This window comes from Bufo bufo, chromosome 2 (assembly GCF_905171765.1).
Source record: "Bufo bufo chromosome 2, aBufBuf1.1, whole genome shotgun sequence".
In the NCBI taxonomy this organism is placed as follows: domain Eukaryota; kingdom Metazoa; phylum Chordata; class Amphibia; order Anura; family Bufonidae; genus Bufo; species Bufo bufo.
In genome coordinates, this window is record NC_053390.1 from 29,138,942 (window position 1) to 29,160,018 (window position 21,077).

Sequence of the window (21,077 nt, forward strand, 5' to 3'; positions counted from 1 at the left end):
AGATGTGATTTCTTTGTAAAAAACTTCCCACATTCTGAACAGGAGTATGGTGTCTCCTTTGTGGGAATTCTACTGTGTGTAGAAAGACCTGAGCTTTTTGGGAACTCTTTACCACACTGAAAACTTTTGCCCACTTTCTGACCAGTACTTGTGGTAATCTGTGATTCGTCAGATGAAGGTTCCTCATGAGTAGGGAGATTATAATACATGTTATATAATAGAGCTGTACTTTGAAGTCCTGGATGTGCATTAAAGTTTTCCCCTGAAAAGCGCTGCATGACATCTTCATCATTTGCTTTATAATTTAGGGAGAACATGAAGTTTCCTTCTGAATTCTTACTGGGATTTTCTGTTAAAAAAATAAATAAATTGTGAGTTTTTTCCAAACTACAGCATAGACAAGCTTCAAACATTCCTATTAGGCTAGGATGGGATCCAACAGGAAGGAGAAGTAATAAGCCATTCACTCTGAACACACGCCTGGCTTTGGCTTCAGTCTTATGAAGCTTTCTAAAGCTTCCTGACAAAGTTGAGGTCATGGAAGTTCAGGGATTTACACCTGGGCATGACTTTTATTTTACATAAAGGTAATCATGACTTGATAAAACTCAAGTATTTGAAAATCCGGACCATGTCTGGTCACTAGCCCCACATTCTGTCAAAACATTTTGCCCATCAACTCCAATTGTCCATCACTTTAATATAAGACGTTCACTTGAAAGGGTCTGTCACCACATTCTTCAACACAAACTGCTTTCATCATTCATCCCTTAAACCCTTCACGACCAGGAAATTTTCCATTTTTGTTTTTTAATTTAAGCTTTCCCAGAGCCATAACTTTTGTATTTTTTCATTCCCATAGCCGCATGAGGGCTTGTCTTTGTGCGGGACAAGTTGTACTTTCTAATGGCACCATTTACTGTTGCACACGTGTGATAAATAGAGGCCTACTATCTGTGTATGATTTTATGTATATGTTGTGCGATTCTGTATACTGTACGCCACCATTCTCAAGTACGTTGCTGCTCAATCTGACCCTGGGTGTGGAATATGCATTTAGAATAAATGAAATTAGCAGCTAACTGCTTAAAACTGGCCCAGGTTTCCTGGATACTAAACTCAAGCCCCATAGACATGACAGCACCCTTGCACAGCGGGGAATCCAGGAGCTTTTCAGCCCGAATACCAGAGGATAAATATAATATATCATAAGCTATAACTCGTCTCTGGTACAGCTCACATATTAGTAACTGTAATAATTACCTTCCATATAACGTGGGCATCGCAGGGAGTCTACACACCCCACCTCCGACAGCCAGCATTCCCACATAACGAGCATCTCACATTCTGGGACCCCTACACCGGTCATATTTGTTATTAAAACATGTTGGGCCTCGGATATCCATTAGTGTGGACAGGAGGACATGTTTTATTGATATTTCATGAGGGAGAGAGGTGGAGCCTGCACGGGTAATGAAGGCCTTCCCAGAAGGCTGAGCCAAGAAGGGGAGGGATACCCTTCTCAGATCCATCCTTGGCCACATGTGGATAAAATTGAGGGATTTTGACCCTTCCCTTGACACAATTTAGGGATCCGATCGACACTGGGTTGTCTTTAATGTTCCCCTATCCCTGGGACCAGAACGGAGTCTTATTAAGAAATTCGAGAACCTTTCTATTTTTTTCCTTTTATTTTCTGCACCTCTATGTATGTTTCATATTTCTTTTTATTTTGCTCACCTCCTCGTTTCTGCTCTCTCATGCTGTCCAGAAGGTCCACTAATCAGCGTTACAAGGGCAGTTACTCTTGCGTTGGCTGATGGCAGAGACAAGTGGTGCTGGGACAGTGTAATCTCGTCACTTACTCTTCAGTGCCGCTCCAAAGGCTGCACATGTTTCAAGAGTGTTCGCTCCAAAGTCCACAGTGTTATCTTACTATTTGCCTATATAGATAACAGTGTGTTTGGGCAAGCGCACTAGCCGATAATGCAATCATGAGTCAGTGTAGTTGTACGGCCAAGGGCACAGTATATTACAAAACTTGTAGCAATACTGATATCCCTGAACAGCTGTCATCTATCGGCAGACTGTGGACGTCATTTATTAAGACCGGCGTTTTAGACCCCAGTCTTAATAAGCCCCTGTGCTGGCGGTGGATCCGCTGCAGTTATGAAGAGGAGCCAGCAAGGAAGCAGGAGCAGGAGTAGAAAATGTTGAATGAGATGGGCCTTTTCCGCCATGCCCCCCTTTTAGACTTGGCATGAGCGGGGAAAAGTGGCAGATTGTAAATGACCTCCTATATTGCTAAATTGTTTATTACAGAGTTAGCTTCAACATATATAGCAATGTACTGGGTGAGAAAACCCCTTTAAGTACTGTACATTTTAGTAAATTTATGCTATATCTTTAATGGTTTTGCCTTTTGCCCTGAACGAGTCCAGTCACCTCCATTTTTATGGTTTGTGTTACTGTGTATTTTCTATAAGTGTGGCCGGTGTTAGAGTGAGCCTGCCTGCGAGTGGGGCGCTGTGGGGTTTTCTATGAGTCCCTAGATGGGGGCAGCGTGTTGGGGTGCATAAAAGGCTGTGTCGGCGTGTGATTTATGTTCAATCTGTGTCCTGGGTGAAGGGGCGTCCGAGATTGAGTGGGTGAAATAGATCAACGGCTCACGTGACAGGACGGTCCCCGTATGTGACCTTATTTCCTCCACAGTGTTATGGGTTTTGCACATTTACCGTATTTTTCGCTTTATAAGACGCACCTAGATTTTTGAGGAGGAAAAATAAAGGTGTGCTTTTGGTGGGTTTTAAACTAATGGTGGTCTGTGGATGACGCACTGTTATGGGAGGGATCTATGGATGACGCACTGTTATGGGAGGGATGTGTGGATGATGCACTGTTATGGGAGGGATGTGTGGATGACGCACTGTTATGGGGGGGATGTGTGGATGACACTTATGGGGGGGGGGGGGGATCTGTAGATGACACTTATGGGGGGGGGGGATCTGTAGATGACACTTATGGGGGGGGGGGGGGGGATCTGTAGATGACACTTACATATAGCATCTTATGTAATGGGGGTCACTATTCACACAGGGACACTATACTGTGACACATATGATACTGTGATCAGCATAAGATGATCTTATGCTGGTCACAGTATCATATGTGTCACAGTATATTGTCCCTGTGTGAATAGTGACCCCCATTACACCACCGGGCACCCGCTCACAGCAGTTGTTATATGTAAAATCTTTTTATGTAATGCTCCAGCAATGGCTATGCTTTCTTCTGTAACAGTACTCACTATCAAAGCAGCGGTCTGGCCGGCAACGTAACTCACTCAGTCAGTCACGCTCCTGCCAGCTTCATTAATGAAGTGGGGGGAGCATGACCGAGTGAGTGACGTCACGCGCCGGCCGGACCGCTGCTTTGATAGGGAGTACTGTTACAGAAGAAAGCATAGCCATTGCTGGAGCATTACATAAAAATATTTTACATATAAAGACTGCTGTGAGCGGGGCCCGGTGTAATGGAGTACAGTGACTGCATCGGGCCCCGCTCACAGCAGTTTTCATATGTAAAGTCCATTCATTTAATCGGCAGGCAGGCCGGCAGTGTAACGTCACTAACTCATTCACGCTCCTTCCACTTCATTAATGAAGCAGGAGCGTGAATGAGTGAGTGAGGTTACGCTGCCGGCCTGCCTGCCGCTTTGATAGTGAGTACTACTACAGAGGATTGCGCTAGTTTAAAGCAGAGCCACTGCTTGAAGATTACATGAATGGACTTTACATATGAAAACTTCTGTGAGCGGGGCCCGATGTAATAGAGTACAGTGACTGCACCGGGCCCCGCCGCGAGTGAAACAGCAGTTGCCGGCCTCCAGCCCCTCCTCGCTGATACATCGCAGGCTGCGCTGTGCAGCATAGCGGCTGGCGATGTATCAGTGTCACACATTTAAAAAGCGCACCATTCGCTTTATAAGACGCACTGCCATTTCACCCCACTTTTGGGGGGGAAAGTGCGTCTTATAAAGTGAAAAATACGGTATATTGTTTTTCTTGCGTTTTAATTCATACTGAAAAAAAAAAAAACTATAAAAACTTTGTAAACTATGTTTTCTTTGCATCGCCATACTAAGACCTCCATAATTTTTTACTGTACAGAGCTGTGTTAGGGCTTCTTTTTTTGAGTGACAATCTGTTCTTTTACTGATAACATTTTGGAGTGTGTGACTTTTTGATCACTTTTTATTCAGTTTTTTTTTGAGAAGTGAAGTGACAAAAAATGGCGAATAAGCGATTCTGATGTTTTTTCCCCATTATGCCATTCGTCGTATGGGATAATTAATATTTTATATAACTTTTTTTTCCTTTGTTTTACACTTTTTAATAGTTCCATTAGGGAACTTGAACAAGCAAGCATCATCTTCAGATCATTCAGGAGGACAGACGCTGCAGCACACACCATACAGCTCCCCCGATCCCCGCTAGGGGGAGCCGTTGCACGCCCGGGTTAGAGTGTTCCTGGGTTTTTGAGCTCCCAGATGCCGTGATCACATTTGGGTTTAAATGTGTGCGATTGCTGTTCGACGATAGAAAACAAATTTTTTTCCAAAAAATGTTTCAATTGGACGAGTGTTGTGGATTTACTACCTACGTTTATACTGGGATCCAGAGCCAGGATCTGACACAGAGTAACAGAATACCCTGGATTACCATCAGGTACCCAGTACTGGTAGTCACTGTCTACCCTACTAAGGGTTTGGAGTGCTGCCTTTGGACTTAGGCTACTTTCACACTAGCGTTAATATTTTCCGGTATTGAGATCCGTCCTGGTAAGGACTTAGTCTCATCTCACCTTAGTAAAGGCACCATGAGACAACCCCTTTAATACAGAGCAGATACTATTTGGAGTTTTATATATGGTATTGGTGCTGCAGGACCACAGCCATCGGCAGGGGTATCGGGTGTGTGCTGTTTGAAGAGGAGGCAGTGCTCCATGCGAGCACTGCTTCTTCTTCATTACACTGCACTTCCCCTCAAAAATGCAGCGCAATACAAGTACTCGCTTCACAGGAGACAAGGTGTAGTGTGAAGACCAGGAAGCGGCGCTCACACGGAGTGCCGTCTACTTGTCTCATAACTGATCAGATCGGACATTATCCAGACAATAGATCATCAGTATTAATGGCTGGACAACCCCCGTAACCCTTTCCTGCACAATGAGGTACATGTAGGTCATTGGCGGCATGTAATTCCTAAACAATGGCGTACATGAAGTCCATCATGATAGCACAGACACAAAAGCTCTGCCCCCCATAATCCCCAGTGGGTGTGTGGATGTGACTGACCGTCATGTCCTGCAGGAACAGCCGGGATCAGAGAAGAATCTGATCAGAGATCACCGTCAGCTGGATAAGGGGAACACTTCATGATGTGATGGGGACAACTCCAATCAAAGAGCAACACACCAGCCGGTGATCAGATTCTCCTCATGCCCTGAAGGCACCAAGGACAGAATCTGAAGTCACTTTCTCCATTCATGATTCCATACCTGTGGTGACATCTCCTGGAATGTCCTCCTCCACCTCGCTCCTACACGGGGGATCACCCATCATCTTCTCTTCTTCATCCTCCACTTTAATAATAATGAGCTCTTGATTTATCTGTAAAAATTCAGTAATAGATCCACATAAGAGACCCCCACAATCTATGACCCCTCTAGGACTGCATGACCCCCCTATATAGAGGTGTATAGGGCCCCAGCTCCATCTACCTGAGGATTCTCTGGGACCTTCTCCTCTGGACAGTCCTGGGAATACAGAGGACAGGGACATCTCTCTGGTGGATTTCTCCTCCTGGATCCATCTGTGGAGACACAAGCACACGGTGACTGACTACATGGCCTCCTGTAGATCCGTCTATAGACACTCCTCTTAGCTCCGTTTAGTTATCGGGGTAGATAACAATATTCTGCTCCTCACCACCTGTAGTGTGGTCCAAGCAACTAGACCACAGGACTGAAGTAATATCTGGTCTATGACAGCAAATATGACCTTTGTCCATGTTTGGAGGATGAGTATACAGTTATAAGTGTCAGGGCCCTGCAGCACCCTACCAACCGGAAAGGATTTGGGACATTGTCCTGGCACAATGACACCTCTGAGTGAAAACCTCAAGTGAAAACCTTCATCAGTCCCGCAAAGTACATACAGGAAGTAAAACAACTACTCCCAGTCTCCTCTCCACCAGGCACAGAGGTGCTGGAGGAAGCTCTACATCTAGATCTCCCTCCAAGTCTCCTTTCCCAGGGAATCCCTTTCTTCTAAGGAGTTTTTAATGGTAAAATCAGGGAAGCAAAAAAAATATATATCTTATTACATTTACTGGATATTTACTGTGGGCCCCCGACAGCCCCATGACAGAGACTGCCACCCTGCTGGACAGGAACCCCTGAGACAAACGAAAAACATCCTCCTCTGTAAGACAGTTATGGGGGAAAGCTGGCTTGCTGCTCATGGAACAGGACGCTTCTCTCTTGTGCTCACAGGTAGGGATGAGCGAATCGACTTCGGATGAAACATCCAAAGTCGATTTGCATAAGAGTTCGTTCCAATACTGTACGGAGCAGGAGGTCCGTACAGTATTAGAATGTATTGGCTCCGGGGAACGTGACCTGCACGCTTATGGTGCCGGCTGCTTGATGCTGTAGCTCAGGACCTAGAAACTCCATAACCACCCCAAAGCGGCCAACCCTGCGTTTGTGGAGCAACCCTTACCAGCCATATACTTGACTCACACCATAGGGAAGGTAAAAAGGACACCAGCCCCGGCTAAACTCACAGAATTCTTCGGTAAAGCGGCGACCCTGGACTCGGGCCTAATTCACGCCTCACCACCCGCGTTCTCATCAACTGAGCTGCCACTGAGGAAGGGGAAGAGGTCCCCGAAACGCGTTTGGCGTAACCAGCTGATACACTCCCATTACAACTAAGGCCTTCTTCCTATACACAGATGAGGAAATAATCTGTGCATAATCTCATCAATGACTGGAGCGCTCCAGTGAAAAACTTCATCCAGGATCTGCCGAACATTGCTTCTTCGAATTTGACCGCCGCACACCAGATCTCGCGGCACTTGGTCAAAGCCACAGATCGGAGATACGTCACGGATCACGTGGGTACGCAGTACTCACTGCGACACAGACGGCCGAATCTGCAGCTTACTCTGACCGCACGGTCCCGGCGTTCACCCCAAGTGCGGGACTACTTGCACTACACATGTGAGTGACTCCGCTATAATCCAGCCGGCATAAGGTAATATTTGATACTATCCTTATTTTGGAACATTATACTACATTGACCGCTATTCACCGCTGCTTGGGAGATGGCATGCGTGTGCTGATTCGTTTGGACTAGGTGTATAACCATCAGACTTCACGTTTGCATATGTTTCTTTGCACTTTATATATAACGCCGTAATTGGAAAGGACTACTACCCTATCCCATCAAGTTTTGTTGCTATTATTATGAACTAACAATCGAATTACTACTTACCAGTGCTGCTATATTGTCCATAGCGTTTATATACGCTTTCAATTTTTATTGTGTATTTTATTGCATTTATTAAATTTGTGATCACTTTTATTATATCATTTATTGTATTTATTCCGTATCTACCACACATACAGAGTGCCAGTCCAATACACTTATTTATTTACTTTTGAACTGTCTGTAAGGGTGATACAGTTTACCTGGCCTAGAGCACCTGGTCCTTATCTGCATAAGAGTGAGCTATTCCTTTAATTATTTTTTCCGCGTTCTCATCAAGCCTGCGATCAGGCTCTGGGGCAGACGCTCGCCCGGGCCTGTCCCCTCATCCACTCACGGAGGGAACGCTACGCTCGCTCCTAGATTCCTGAGGGCTTCCCTCAAAGATGACATGTGAGGGATGGTACAGGAAATGAGGCGAGGAATACAGCATCTCGGAGATCGCACAGATCACGTGGAGCACAAGATAGCGGAGATGGCCTTGTCGCATAACCCTCTCATTGATGCAAACGAAGCAATGGAGGAAGAGGTCAGTAGATTGTCTGCCAAGATATGTGATATAGAGCAGCGGTCCCCAACTGCCGGGCCGCGGCCCAGGAAGATTGTTTTCCGGGCCGCGGCAATACAGAGGAGCGGAGTCGCCAGGCACATGTGCGCCCAACGCACACATCACACACAGCGCGCGGCCGTACAGCGGGAAGGAAGGAGGGCGTCCCTTCCAACCAGGGATGTGGAGTTGGAGTCGGCAAAAATGAACCGACTCCGACTAAATTTAAATTGGAATTTAAAAAAAGCAAGTTTAAATGTCCCAATTCACAAAAAGTTATAATTAATGACTTCTCTACTGTAAGAATAAAGGCCAATGCATGCAGTGCGTCACGTTACCGCAAAACGAACACGTTAAGTGACCATGAAGAAGCATGCTTTTCATATGCTTCACTATATGGCACGCAACGCACAGTTAAGGAGCGGCAATACTTATACTTTCCATTGTGTTGTGTTCCGCTGTTACAGGGAATAACATGGTTAACCTAGCCTCTCACTGATAACTGATTAAGTTAGGTTAAATGCCGCTGATCGCAGCTCCCTGTCAGAGGTCGGGTGCCGGCTATGTGATTCTGCTGCACCCGCCACCTGTATTAAAGGTTAACTATCATTGGTGGCGCAGTGCACCTCCCCCCAGTATTAAAAATCATTGGTGGCAGTGGCCACAGGGTCCCCTCCCCTCCTCCTCACTGGTGACAGTGTAATACTGGGGCTCCGATCGGTTACCATGGCAGCCAGGACGCTACTGAAGCCCTGGCTGCCATGGTAACCTCCATGCTGCTGTGTGTACTATGCACAGGGCAGCAGGGACAGTGTAAAGTCCTATTCACCCTGATAGAGATCTATTAGGGTGAATAAGACAAGGGATGAAAAGATCCCAGGTTCTGGCCCCTAAGGGGGAAAATAGTTATTAAATATAAAAAAAAAGTATAAATCACCCCCTTTCCCAATTTTACATATAAAATATATAAACAATAAATAAACATATTACATATCGCCATGTCTGAAAAGTCCAAACTATTAAAATATCAATGCCTGAATTGGTTGCGGAAGACCAGGTGGGTTTTGTCCCCAAGCGCCAATGTAGAGATGGGACGAGATGTCTTATTAACCTAGTCCAGATTGCGGAGCTCTCCAGGACCTCCACTATCACTTGATGCTGAAAAAGCTTTTGATAGAGTTCACTGGGGGTTCCTGGAGCAAGTCCTGAGCAAATTTGGAACTCAGGGACATATGTTGCTGGCACTTATGGGTCTATACTCTGCCCCGGAGGCGAGGGTACTGGCCTCTGGCTTTCTCTTTGAGCCCTTTCAAATTACCAATGGCACTCGCCAGGGGTGGCCTTTGTCACCTTTGGTGTTTGTGCTGGTCATGGAACCACTGGCAGAGCTCGTCCGTACCAGCCCACTGGTGGAGTGAGATCGTGTAGGATCCTCGGTCCACACCATTGGATTCCACGCTGATGATGTGGTCTTGTCCCTCACAAAGCCCACTGAATCTCTTGCAGCGGCAACGTTTTTTCAGCTGTGTCATACTATAAACTGAATGCTACTAAATCTTCTATTCGAGCTGTCCAGATCCGGAAGGAGGCCAGAGACCATATCCACCATGACTATCGCTTTCATTGTGCAGATGACCATATTTCCTATTTGGGCATTCTTATCCTCAACTAGGTAGGGAGACTGGTGTCAATTAATTACCAAGCCCTGCAGAGGGAACTAGCGAGTGAATATCAGAGGTACTCGAAACTTTGCTTGTCCTGGATGGCAAGGATTAATACTGTGAAAATGATGATTCTCCCTTTACGCGTTCCTACCCATATACTCACCCACTTCCAAAACAGCATGTTACGATTTACTTGCTGCTCCTCCCCGCCACAAATCTCCAAAAGGGCCTTGTTCCCCTCTATAAAGAATGGAAGGTTGGAGGTCCTGGACCTTTGCAAATATTATATAGCTAGCCTGATAGACCAAACTAGGGAGTGGTGGCGTCCATCCAATCCTCAAAGATGGCTCCAAATAGAGGAGTCTCTTATCAAAAGACATTCTCTCAATGCCTTCTTAGCAGCCCACACCCTAAGTAAACTTACACACCATCTCCCTTTACTCACCATGCAGACCTGACTTTTTGCATGGAATTTCCTCCTCCGATCACTCCCTCCCTCCCCATAACATATCCCAGATTTCCCACTTACAGTGCTGGAACACCATACTCCCCATCTCAATCTTTCCCTATGGAAATCTAATTGGATTAATTCCATTGGTCAGTTATACCAGGGTCAAGCTCTTTTGGAGTTTGCCTCTATCCACGGATCCTTTTCTATTCCCAATTCTACCTTTTACCAACACCTGCAGATAAGACACTATCTGAACACAGTCTCTCTCACCGACATTGCGAATCCACCTTCCCCGCTTCACCTTCTATTCTCTGACAAAGGCCCACACCGTAGAGGACTCTCCATAATCTACTCTGAACTCCTGTCCCCTCTGCAGGGATCGAAAGATCCATACATGCTTAGATGGGAAGAGGAATTAAATAAATCCTTTCCTCTGGAACAATGGAAATCTGCCCTATATTGGTCAATTAAATGCTCTCATCGCATTAACCGTGCTGAACAGAGTAGAAAGATTCTATTATGTTGGTATCTCACTCCGAACAGACTGCCCCACACAGTCCCGAACTACTCTTCCCTCTGTTGGCGTAAGTGTGGTTCCAGGGGCTCCCCCCCCCATATGTGGTGGTTCTGCCCAAAGGTTTCACCATTGTGGAGAGCGACGGAAAAGTTTCTAGAGAAGGTTCTGGACACCCACACTCCCTTGTCTCCAGAACTGGCGATTCTGAGTATTGGTCTACATGGCATTCATCCATCCTTCCGGTGGCTAGTGTAACATATTCTCACGGCCACTCGCAAGGTAATAGCGAGACATTGGAAACAACCAGCCGCCCCTAACATGTCGGAGGTCATCCTAATGGTAAACTTACATATGGATGTAGGAGCTGGTTTTCGCCCCCTCCTTGCAGTCCAGGATAAGAGCACACAACCAATGGCTGACGCGGCTTTCTAGTGCCCACGCCACTCTGCCGCCGACCGCCCTACTATAAAAAAATGTTTAAAGACTCAGTAGCCTGGATATAGACCCTCTTTACAGACCACGCTATGGAGACTGTGGGCTATGAAAATTTGCTTCTACAACTGTATATGCAAAGTATTTCGGTCCCATGTCTTATACTGTATAGTAAATGTGACAATGCCATGTATCACGTCTTTGTGTAATTTTGGATCTTCCTTTTTTTTTTATTATTATGTACTACTCAACATGTATAATATGCTTGAAAATCAATAAACAGTTATTACACGAAGTCTCGCGAGACTTCGCGAAGCAATAACTTTGGCTCATCGGAGCCAATACATTCCAATACTGCTCCTGCTCCGTACAGTATTGAAACAAAGTTTTATAGAAATCGACTTCGGATGTTTCATCCGAAGTCGATTCACTCATCCCTACTCACAGGCCCTGACACTGAAAATCAAGGCTGTGAAGTCAAAGTAGAAGCTAGTTTTGAATGATGTGGGAGTCTGTAGAAATGTGCCGACTCCATTTAAATATTATATTAATAGTGTGTAATTACTTTATTAACTTCCATATAAGTTTAGAAAAGTAGAGAAATTAATCAAGTATATTTATGTTCTATCAGTCTAAGGTCCATATTTATCAAAATCAATAATATTCAGGGTGTTCTAGTGAAGATATATAATCAGTTCTCACCTCTCCTGTGTTCTAGTGATGATAGCTAATCAGTTCTCACCTCTACTGTGTTCTAGTGAGGATAGCTAATCAGTTCTCACCTCTCCTATCATCACTAGAACACATGAGAGGTGAGAACTGATTAGCTATCATCACTAGAACACAGGAGAGGTGAGAACTGATTAGCTATCATCACTAGAACACAGGAGAGGTGAGAACTGATTAGTTGTTATCATCACTAGAACACAATAGAGGTGAGAACTGATTATATATCATCACTAGAACACAGGAGAGGTGAGAACTGATTAGTTGTGTTCTAGTGATGATAACTAATCAGTTCTCACCTCTCCTGCGTTCTAGTGATGATAGCTAATCAGTTCTCACCTCTCCTGTGTTCTAGTGATGATAGCTAATCAGTTCTCACCTCTCCTGTGTTCTAGTGATGATAGCTAATCAGTTCTCACCTCTCCTGTGTTCTAGTGATGATAACTAATCAGTTCTCACCTCTCGTGTGTTCTAGTGATGATAGCTAATCAGTTCTCACCTCTACTGTGTTCTAGTGATGATAATCAGTTCTCACCTCTCCTGTGTTCTATCCTGTCCTTACACTATAAAAAATGATAAGCAGGGTGTTCTAGTGGTGATAGATAATCAGTTCTCTCCTCTCCTGTGCTTATACTATAACCAGTGATAAGCAGGGTGTTCTAGTGATGATAATCAGTTCTCACCTCTTATGTGTTCTCTTCTGCCCTTATACTATACACAGTGATAAGCAGGGTGTTCTAGTGGTGATAATAAGTCTTCTCCTCATACTATAAACAGTCATAAGCAGGGTAACCCCTTTAATATTGTTTTGTGGTGATATTTTTTTTTTTTGAGCGCTGGTACTCTTTTACTAAAGCCTTATTTCTAGTGCTATTGAGAAAATGGACGTCCCCACATTTGCCTTTGGTGTCTGAACAATGGAGATGAATGAATACAGTAACTGAGTATAAAAATATCTATTATAACAACAACAATCAAGATGTTGAGGCAGCTGGGTAAGAGCTGACCTAGCCCTCCCCAACAGTGGACTGTTCACAGGTTTATTTTTATCTCCCAGCTGAACACAGCGGTGGGATGATAGGGGAGACTGGTGTTCTCTATCTGAGTATGTGTCTGTATGTATAATTTATTAATGATTATATACGCTGCGGAATACGAATTTTACAGGACATCTCTGAGTGTAGTGTAGTCTACTATACCGGCCCGATGGAGGCCAGAAGGACACGCTCCCATCATACAAATGGAGTCCTATGTATATGACTAACATATACAGTCAGGTCCATAAATGTTGGGACATCGACACAATTCTCACATTTTTGGCTCTATACACCACCACAATGGATTTGAAATGAAACGAACAAGATGTGCTTTACCTGCAGACTGTCAGCTTTAATTTGAGGGTACTTACATCCAAATCAGGTGAACGGTGTAGGAATTACAACAGTTTGCATATGTGCCTCCCACTTGTTAAGGAACCAAAAGTAATGAAACATAATAATAATAATCATAAATCAAACTTTCACTTTTTAATACTTGGTTGCAAATCCTTTGCAGTCAATTACAGCCTGAAGTCTGGAACGCATAGACATCACCAGACGCTGGGTTTCATCCCTGGTGATGCTCTGCCAGGCCTCTACGGCAACTGTCCTCAGTTCCTGCTTGTTCCTCGGGCATTTTCCCTTCAGTTTTGTCTTCAGCAAGTGAAATGCATGCTCAATCGGATTCAGGTAAGGTGATTGACTTGGCCATTACATAACATTCCACTTCTTTCCCTTAAAAAACTCTTTGGTTGCTTTTGCAGTATGCTTTTGGTCATTGTCCATCTGCACTCTGAAGCGCCGTCCAATGAGTTCTGAAGCATTTGGCTGAATATGAGCAGATAATATTGCCCGAAACACTTCACAATTCATCCTGCTGCTTTTGTCAGCAGTCACATCATCAATAAATACAAGAGAACCAGTTCCATTGGCAGCCATACATGCCCACGCCATGACACTACCACCACCATGCTTCACTGATGAGGTGGTATGCTTAGGATCATGAGCAGTTCCTTTCCTTCTCCATACTCTTCTCTTCCCATCTCTCTGGTACAAGTTGATCTTGGTCTCATCTGTCCATAGGATGTTGTTCCAGAACTGTGAAGGATTTTTTAGATGTCGTTTGGCAAACTCTAATCTGACCTTCCTGGTTTTGAGGCTCACCAATGGTTTACATCTTGTGGTGAACCCTCTGTATTCACTCTGGTGAAGTCTTCTATTGATTGTTGACTTTGACACACATACACCTACCTCCGGGAGAGTGTTCTTGATCTGGCCAACTGTTGTGAAGGGCGTTTTCTTCACCAGGGAAAGAATTATTCGGTCATCCACCACAGTTCTTTTCCGTGGTCTTCCGGGTCTTTTGGTGTTGCTGAGCTCACCGGTGCGTTCCTTCTTTTTAAGAATGTTCCAAACAGTTGTTTTGGCCACGCCTAATGTTTTTGCTATCTCTCTGATGGCTTTGTTGTGTTCTTTCAGCCTAATGATGGCTTGCTTCACTGATTCCAAATGCAAATAGCACACTGGAAATGAACTCTGGACCTTTTATCTGCTCATTGTAATTGGGATAATGAGGGAATAACACACACCTGGCCATGGAACAGCTGAGAAGCCAATTGTCCCATTACTTTTGGTCCCTTATCAAGTGGGAGGCACATATGCAAACTGTTGTAATTCCTATACCGTTCACCTGATTTGGATGTAAATACCTTCAAATTAAAGCTGACAGTCTGCAGGTAAAGCACATCTTGTTTGTTTCATTTCAAATTCATTGTGGTGGTGTGTAGAGCCAAAAATGTGAGAATTGTGTCAATGTAATTTATGGACCTGACTGTATAATATATGTAGCCTCTAATGTAATGAGAAAAAACTGTGGTGCTCCTCCATTACATGTCACTGCACACACACGTGTATACACTGCACATGACGGCTCTTACCTTGTGATATAAGAGGCTGGTGCTCCTCCATTACATGTCACTGCACACACGTGTATACACTGCACATGACGGCTCTTACCTTGTGATATAAGAGGCTGGTGCTCCTCCATCATGGCCTCCTTGTACAGATCCTTGTGGCCTTCTATATACTCCCACTCCTCCATGGAGAAATAGACAGTGACATCCTGACACCTTACAGGAACCTGACAACACAATGACACCGTCATCACCCAGACCCCTCCAGTGCTGTTACTGGAGAATTTCCCAGCATTCCCAGCAGTGTCACCTCTCCAGTCAGCAGCTCCATCATCTTGTGGGTGAGTTCTAGGATCTTCTGCTCCTGTATCAGGGGGGGAGGGGGAGGCTCTGTGATGGGGAGAGGGGTCCTGCTCCGCCCTCCTGACTCCTGGAGATGGATGATGGGAGTCACACAGTCCCCCAATGTCTTCTTCACTATTGTGTACTCCTGTGGATGGAGAGAGACACTTAGGGAATAAACCCTTCAGGGGCCATGTGCTCTCCTCCGGCCCTCTCCTCCTGGGTACAACGTGCCTACTTACCTTCTCATGGCTCCTACAACATGACTATTGGTCACTGGTCACATGACACATCACTCACCATACTGGGGGCTGATCTTCAGGTTCTCCATCACTTGGAAGGTCTGGAGGCCGTTCTCCAGGACCCTGGACTCTTCCTATCACTTCCTATGATGGCTTCTCCCTCCCGATGTCTGACTTGTTACAGAATACAATAAAGAGGAGAGAAATCTAGAAAAGTTTACCTCTCCGCTCAGCAGGGAGATGATCTCCAAGGTGAGGTCTAATATTCTTCTGCTGATCTCCTTCCTGTCCATCCTTGGTGGCTCATTCAGGAGAAGGCTCGTATTGCTGGTTTTCTTCATCCCCCTCCAAATAAAAGGAATAAAGGTTAATCAGTGAGTCCCATGTCCCCGATAATGAGGCCGAGAAAAAGTACAACTCATCCCGCAAAACTCAGACCCTCATAAAGCTGCACTGACGGGAAAACCCTGAGCTCCGGGTGTATCTAAGCTCCTGGCAGTGCAGGTTGTATCTAAGCTCCTGGCAGTGCAGGGTGTATCTAAGCTCCTGGCAGTGCAGGGTGTATCTAAGCTCCTGGCAGTGCAGGGTGTATCTAAGCTCCTGGCAGTGCAGGGTGTATCTAAGCTCCTGGCAGTGCAGGGTGTATCTAAGCTCCTGGCAGTGCAGGGTGTATCTAAGCTCCTGGCAGTGCAGGGTGTATCTAAGCTCCTGGCAGTGCAGGGTGTATCTAAGCTCCTGGCAGTGCAGGGTGTATCTAAGCTCCTGGCAGTGCAGGGTGTATCTAAGCTCCTGGCAGTGCTGGGTGTATCTAAGCTCCTGGCAGTGCAGGGTGTATCTAAGCTCCTGGCAGTGCAGTGTGAATCTAAGGTCCTGTAGTGAAAACCTCATTCACACAGAGCAGATTCTCTCCTCCAGCACAGGATGATGACAACCCCCCACTATCCCCACTACTCCCCCCATCATACTAAGCTGAGGAGCGGAGAAGGATTCCTTGTGTGTAATGGAGGAGAATCTCCAGAGGTGACATGTCTGAGCTCTCCACCACACTGTCTCCTCACAGCTCATCTTACCTGCAGGCTGGAGGAATGGCTGATACCAGAGAGAACAAGAGCCCTGACTACCGACCAGGACCTGCCCAGTATCTGCTGCACTGCCAGAGCCGGAAGACCTATGATGATGACGTCACTGTCATGTGCACAATACAGTGGGCGGAGCTCAGGAACGGAGAGGATAGGAAGAGGTGAAGGACCTGTGATGATGTCACTGTCATGTGATCAGTGCGGTGGGCGGAGCTTAGCTGAGAATAAGACGTTAGAGCTGTGATCATCATGTGACTTGAAGGGGCGGGGCTTAGCCTGTAGGAAGGAGTAGGAAGGGATTTTCTTCTGCAGAGTCCTGGACATGATGGGAGTTGTACTCTTCTCTTCTTATAACTACTCCCTGCAGTGTCCTCTTCTGTAATGATAGCCTGGACCTGCTGGGAGGTGTAGTTCTCTGCTGTGATATCTTGTAATAACCTAGACATGCTGGCAGTTGTAGTTCCTATAACGTGTAGAAGGGGACTCGCTGACATTTCCTATACTGTATCACAATGCGACACCTCAGAAATACATGATATGAAATGGCGCATTTATTTAACCCCTTCCTGACCAGGCACATTTTCCGCGTATTTGGAAGCCATAACTTTTTTTTCCCATTCAGTTATACAAATCATTTTTGTTCCTTTTTTTCTTTGATAAATGATAAATTTATAGTTCTGTAATTTATTTTTGTAAAAAAAAAAAGAGGAAGCGGAATAGTCCGTCATCTTTTCATACCTTTGTCCATCCTGCGACTGAAATATTTTCTTTATTATGCCCCAGTCATTTTGGGTGCCGAGGGTAAGTGTAATCTATATGACGCATTGGGGGGGGGGGGGGCATGTTGTAGACTTTGGATAGCCCCTTATAATTCCTTGTCATCATGCCCTATGACCTAATTCCCATTTTTTCAGTGTACCTCCTTCCCTGACAGAATCTCACACTGCTCAGTACAGGCTGCGGTCTCCCTGGCTTTGGAGTAAAAGCATCAGTCTCCCAGCAGCAGTTTCAGTGTAGAATTACAGCTTCTAAATCCATCTGCTGCTTTATTTTCCTGCAGCCTGTACAGAGCATGGATGAGAGCTTGTCAGTAAAGCTATAGCTGGACAGAGAATGAGTACAGCTCGTAAATACAGGATTTACACCCTGTTAGCAGTTCAGCCTCATCAAGTCCATAGGCGGCCTGTTCGTCTTTAGAGGGGCCTGAGTCCTCCAGCCCGGCTCAAACCTCAAATCCCAGCACAGCCCTCAATTCACAGCACACACAGACTCCTGAGCTCCACTGTCAGAGGGAGGTAAATCCACCACACCTGGCAGTGCTGGCTGGTTTTTATGCCTGGAAAAACCCAGCCTGGACCATGGGGAGTAGTCACCCACCCAGCACTTTGACTACTCCCAGTAAGAGCCGTCCCGGATTAGCTATAACAGCCATGCTAAATATCAAGGTGTCAATTAGCAATAGCTGCTGCTGACACATAAAATACCGGCTCTTACTTCACCGAGGCCAGGAACCTCGGTGACACCTTCCATCCACGATGATTCCAGGTGCCTTCTTACAAGACCCATAGCAGGCTGTGGTTCTGCCAGAGTTATGAAGAGGCGCAGGCCTCTCCATAACCTCGGCGCATCCAGCGCCAGTTCTAAATGTAAGACAGGTTCCTTGCTGTCTTACATTTAGACCATTTTCTATGCGTAAAACAGGCATAGAAAATGATGAGTGAGAAGGGCCTACCGGCCCCTCCCCTTCCCCACCCATGCCATGCCCACTATTTTAGACCTGGTGTGAGCGGGAGAAAGTCACAGATAGAGCCACAACCACTGCGCCATCTGCGCCTGAAAAAAAGTCTAATTTACGTGTATTTCAGATTAGTAAATTACCCCCTAAGAGTTTTATTTAATGCTACGTGCAGTATATATTGTGAAATCTAGTGTTAATACTGATTAATTTTGACACTCAGAATCCCCACGGTCACGACCTATCACTGACCCTGTTGTGCCTGGGGTGAGAAGGTCGCAGCGGGTGGCTACGCGTTTGGTTTCTCAAGAGAATGCTCCATGACCTAATGGTGAGAATAGATTCCGGTCCAGGTTTTTCTGCTTAGGTTTGCGATCCTTTTTGTCCCATTTTGGAATCTGTAGCTTTTCCTTTCAGCTGTTCCCAGCTACTATATATTCTCCCTTTCTTCTTCCCTTGTTGTCAGATATAGACCTTCCTTCCAGATCTTCTACTCTGACCTCAGGTGGACAACTGTTGCTGTGGAGCCATTGGAACTGGAGCTGTTGGATCTCTGGTTCACTCCTGTTGTTGTCTCCCTTCAGGGATTGTTTGTGTTGTTTGTCCTTTCCCTGTTGTTACCCTAGGTGTCAATGGTGAGGACTAGTGTTCTCACCCCCTACTCCCTACCTAGGGTTTATTTCAGGGTAAGCCAGGGATGAGGCACGTGATCGGCGTACAGGATAGCAGCCCGTATAGGGACGTCAGGTACCAGTGCCAGGTGAGCTAGGGGTCACCACTCCTCCCTCTCCCTAGTGGTAGGGTACTCCTTTTCCCTCCCCTCTGAGCCGCATGTCTGTTAGCTGCCATCTCAGACGTGATACCCGTCAATCAGAAGGCACCGGCGCTTGCAATAGCACTACGGCTTTGGTCACATGAGCTAGGCGCAGCTCAGCCGTATTGCGGTGAATGGGGTTGAACTGCAATACTAAGTACAGCCACTATACGATGCATGGCGCTGTGTTTGTCCATGGATTTTATTATGATGTTTTTCTGGCGCCATGTCAGGTTTGCAGAGGCCTTCACCTTCCAAAACATAAGAAACACCCCTCAAAAGCCTCCATTTCGTAATCTACATCCCTCAAGAAACTTATCTAGGGGCATAGTGAGCATATAGACCTTACTGGTGTTTTATAGAAATTTTTTGAATTGGGCCATGAAAATGCAGTTACATATTTTCCAATAAAATGGTGCTTTAAGGCCAAATTTTTCATTTTCACAAGATGTAAGAGGAGATAATGCTCCCCACAATTTGTTACCCATTTTATCTCGAATGCAGCAACACACGCAGCTGTATGGGCACACGGCAGGGCTCAGATGGAAGGAGCTCCATTTGGCTTTTGGAGGGCAGATTTTGCTGGAATGGTTTCCAAGTGCCATGTTGTATTTGCAGCAATCCTGAGATTCTAGTACAGTGTACAGTGTAAAACTCTCATTTTGGAAAATAAACCCCTCAAGGAATTTATAGCGATTGGCTTTACCCCACAAGTGTCATATAATTAGTTTTTAAATTGGGACACAAAATATATTAGCACCATCTCACTGCCTGAAGCCATTATTGAGAAAAACAAACTTTTATAATATGCTAATTAGACTCTAGTTGCAGGGAGGGCGTTGCCCCTGCTCCTAGAGGCTCCGTTCTCCTACCTCTGGCCACGCACTGCTACGCTAGATTGACAGTGGCAGGCATCGTTGGTCTCCTACCTCCGGCCCTGTCTGCAGTGTAACTCTCGCACCGTTCAGTATTCGGCGCAGGCGCAGTGAGTGAAGGGCGCTCTCGCCAGCTGCCAGCTTCCTCACTGCACCTGTGCCGAATACTGAACGGCGCGAGATTGACACTGCAGACAGGGCCGGAGATAGGAGACCAACGCTGCCTGCCCCTGTCAATCTAGCGTAGCAGTGCGTGGCCAGAGGTGGGAGAACGGAGCCTTTAGGAACAGGGGCAACGCCCTCCCTGCAACTAGAGGCTAATTAGCATCCTATAAAAGTTTGTTTTTCTCAATAAAGGCTTCAGTCAGTGAGATGGCGCTAATATAGTTATGTTCAGCTGAAATAAGCACATCGCTAATGTCAGCCAGGTTAATAACCATTTTTCAGGTGACAGAAACCCTTTAAGTAAGCAGCATACATAGCGATGTCTCTGCTATACAAAGTCTCTTTCTCTCTAATATAAAGATCTTGAGAAAGACTTTATATAGTTGAGGTGTCGCTATGTATGCCTCTTACCTAATAAAACATCCTCTGTTTCAATTGGACGAGTGCTGAGGATTTTCTACCTAAGTTTATAATGGGATCCAGAGCCAGAATCCGACACAGAGTAACAGAATACCCTGGATTACTATCAGGTACCCAGTACAGGGAGTCATTGTCTACTCTACTAAGGGTTTGGAGTGCTGCTTTTGGACTTGCCCATTTTAGAAAACACATCCCTCACAGAATTTACCAGGGGTGCAGTGACCACACAGTCATTTTGAAATTTTCTCATCATAGGGGTTGTCTCATCACACCGTTACTAAGGTGATATGAGGCTAAGTCTTGACCAAAAGGTGGCCGGAAACAGAAGAATACGCCAGCGCTCGCTATTTCAGTAGCATACATTGCAGTGCATGCGAGCTACGGAAGTTATCCTAACTTTTTGAAGACCAGGAAGCGGCGCTCACACGGAGTGCTGTCTACCTGTCTCACAGCTGATCGGATCAGATATTGATGACCTATCCGGACAATAGGTCATCAACATTAATGGCTGGACAACCCCTTTAACCCTTTCTTACACAATGAGATACATGCAGGTCACTGGC

The 21,077-nt window shown here is 45.6% G+C and overlaps 1 protein-coding gene and 1 long non-coding RNA gene across 2 annotated transcripts in view; both read right to left on the reverse strand.

The window, feature by feature from the left end:
- LOC120990673 (zinc finger protein 585A-like) overlaps positions 1-5,880 on the reverse strand; it is a 1,368,789-nt gene extending 1,362,909 nt beyond the window's left edge. The window contains exon 1 of the mRNA XM_040419583.1: positions 5,560-5,880. Coding sequence (XP_040275517.1) covers positions 5,560-5,842 — 283 coding nt within the window. The 5' untranslated portion in view covers positions 5,843-5,880. The remainder of the gene's footprint in view (positions 1-5,559) is intronic.
- A 9,403-nt stretch (positions 5,881-15,283) lies between these two features.
- Positions 15,284-16,558, reverse strand: LOC120991254. The gene is made up of 3 exons (XR_005776588.1): positions 16,497-16,558; positions 15,648-15,771; positions 15,284-15,332 (listed from the first exon to the last, which is right to left on the reverse strand). It is a non-coding gene; the product is annotated as an uncharacterized LOC120991254 (long non-coding RNA).
- Positions 16,559-21,077: the final 4,519 nt, after the last annotated feature.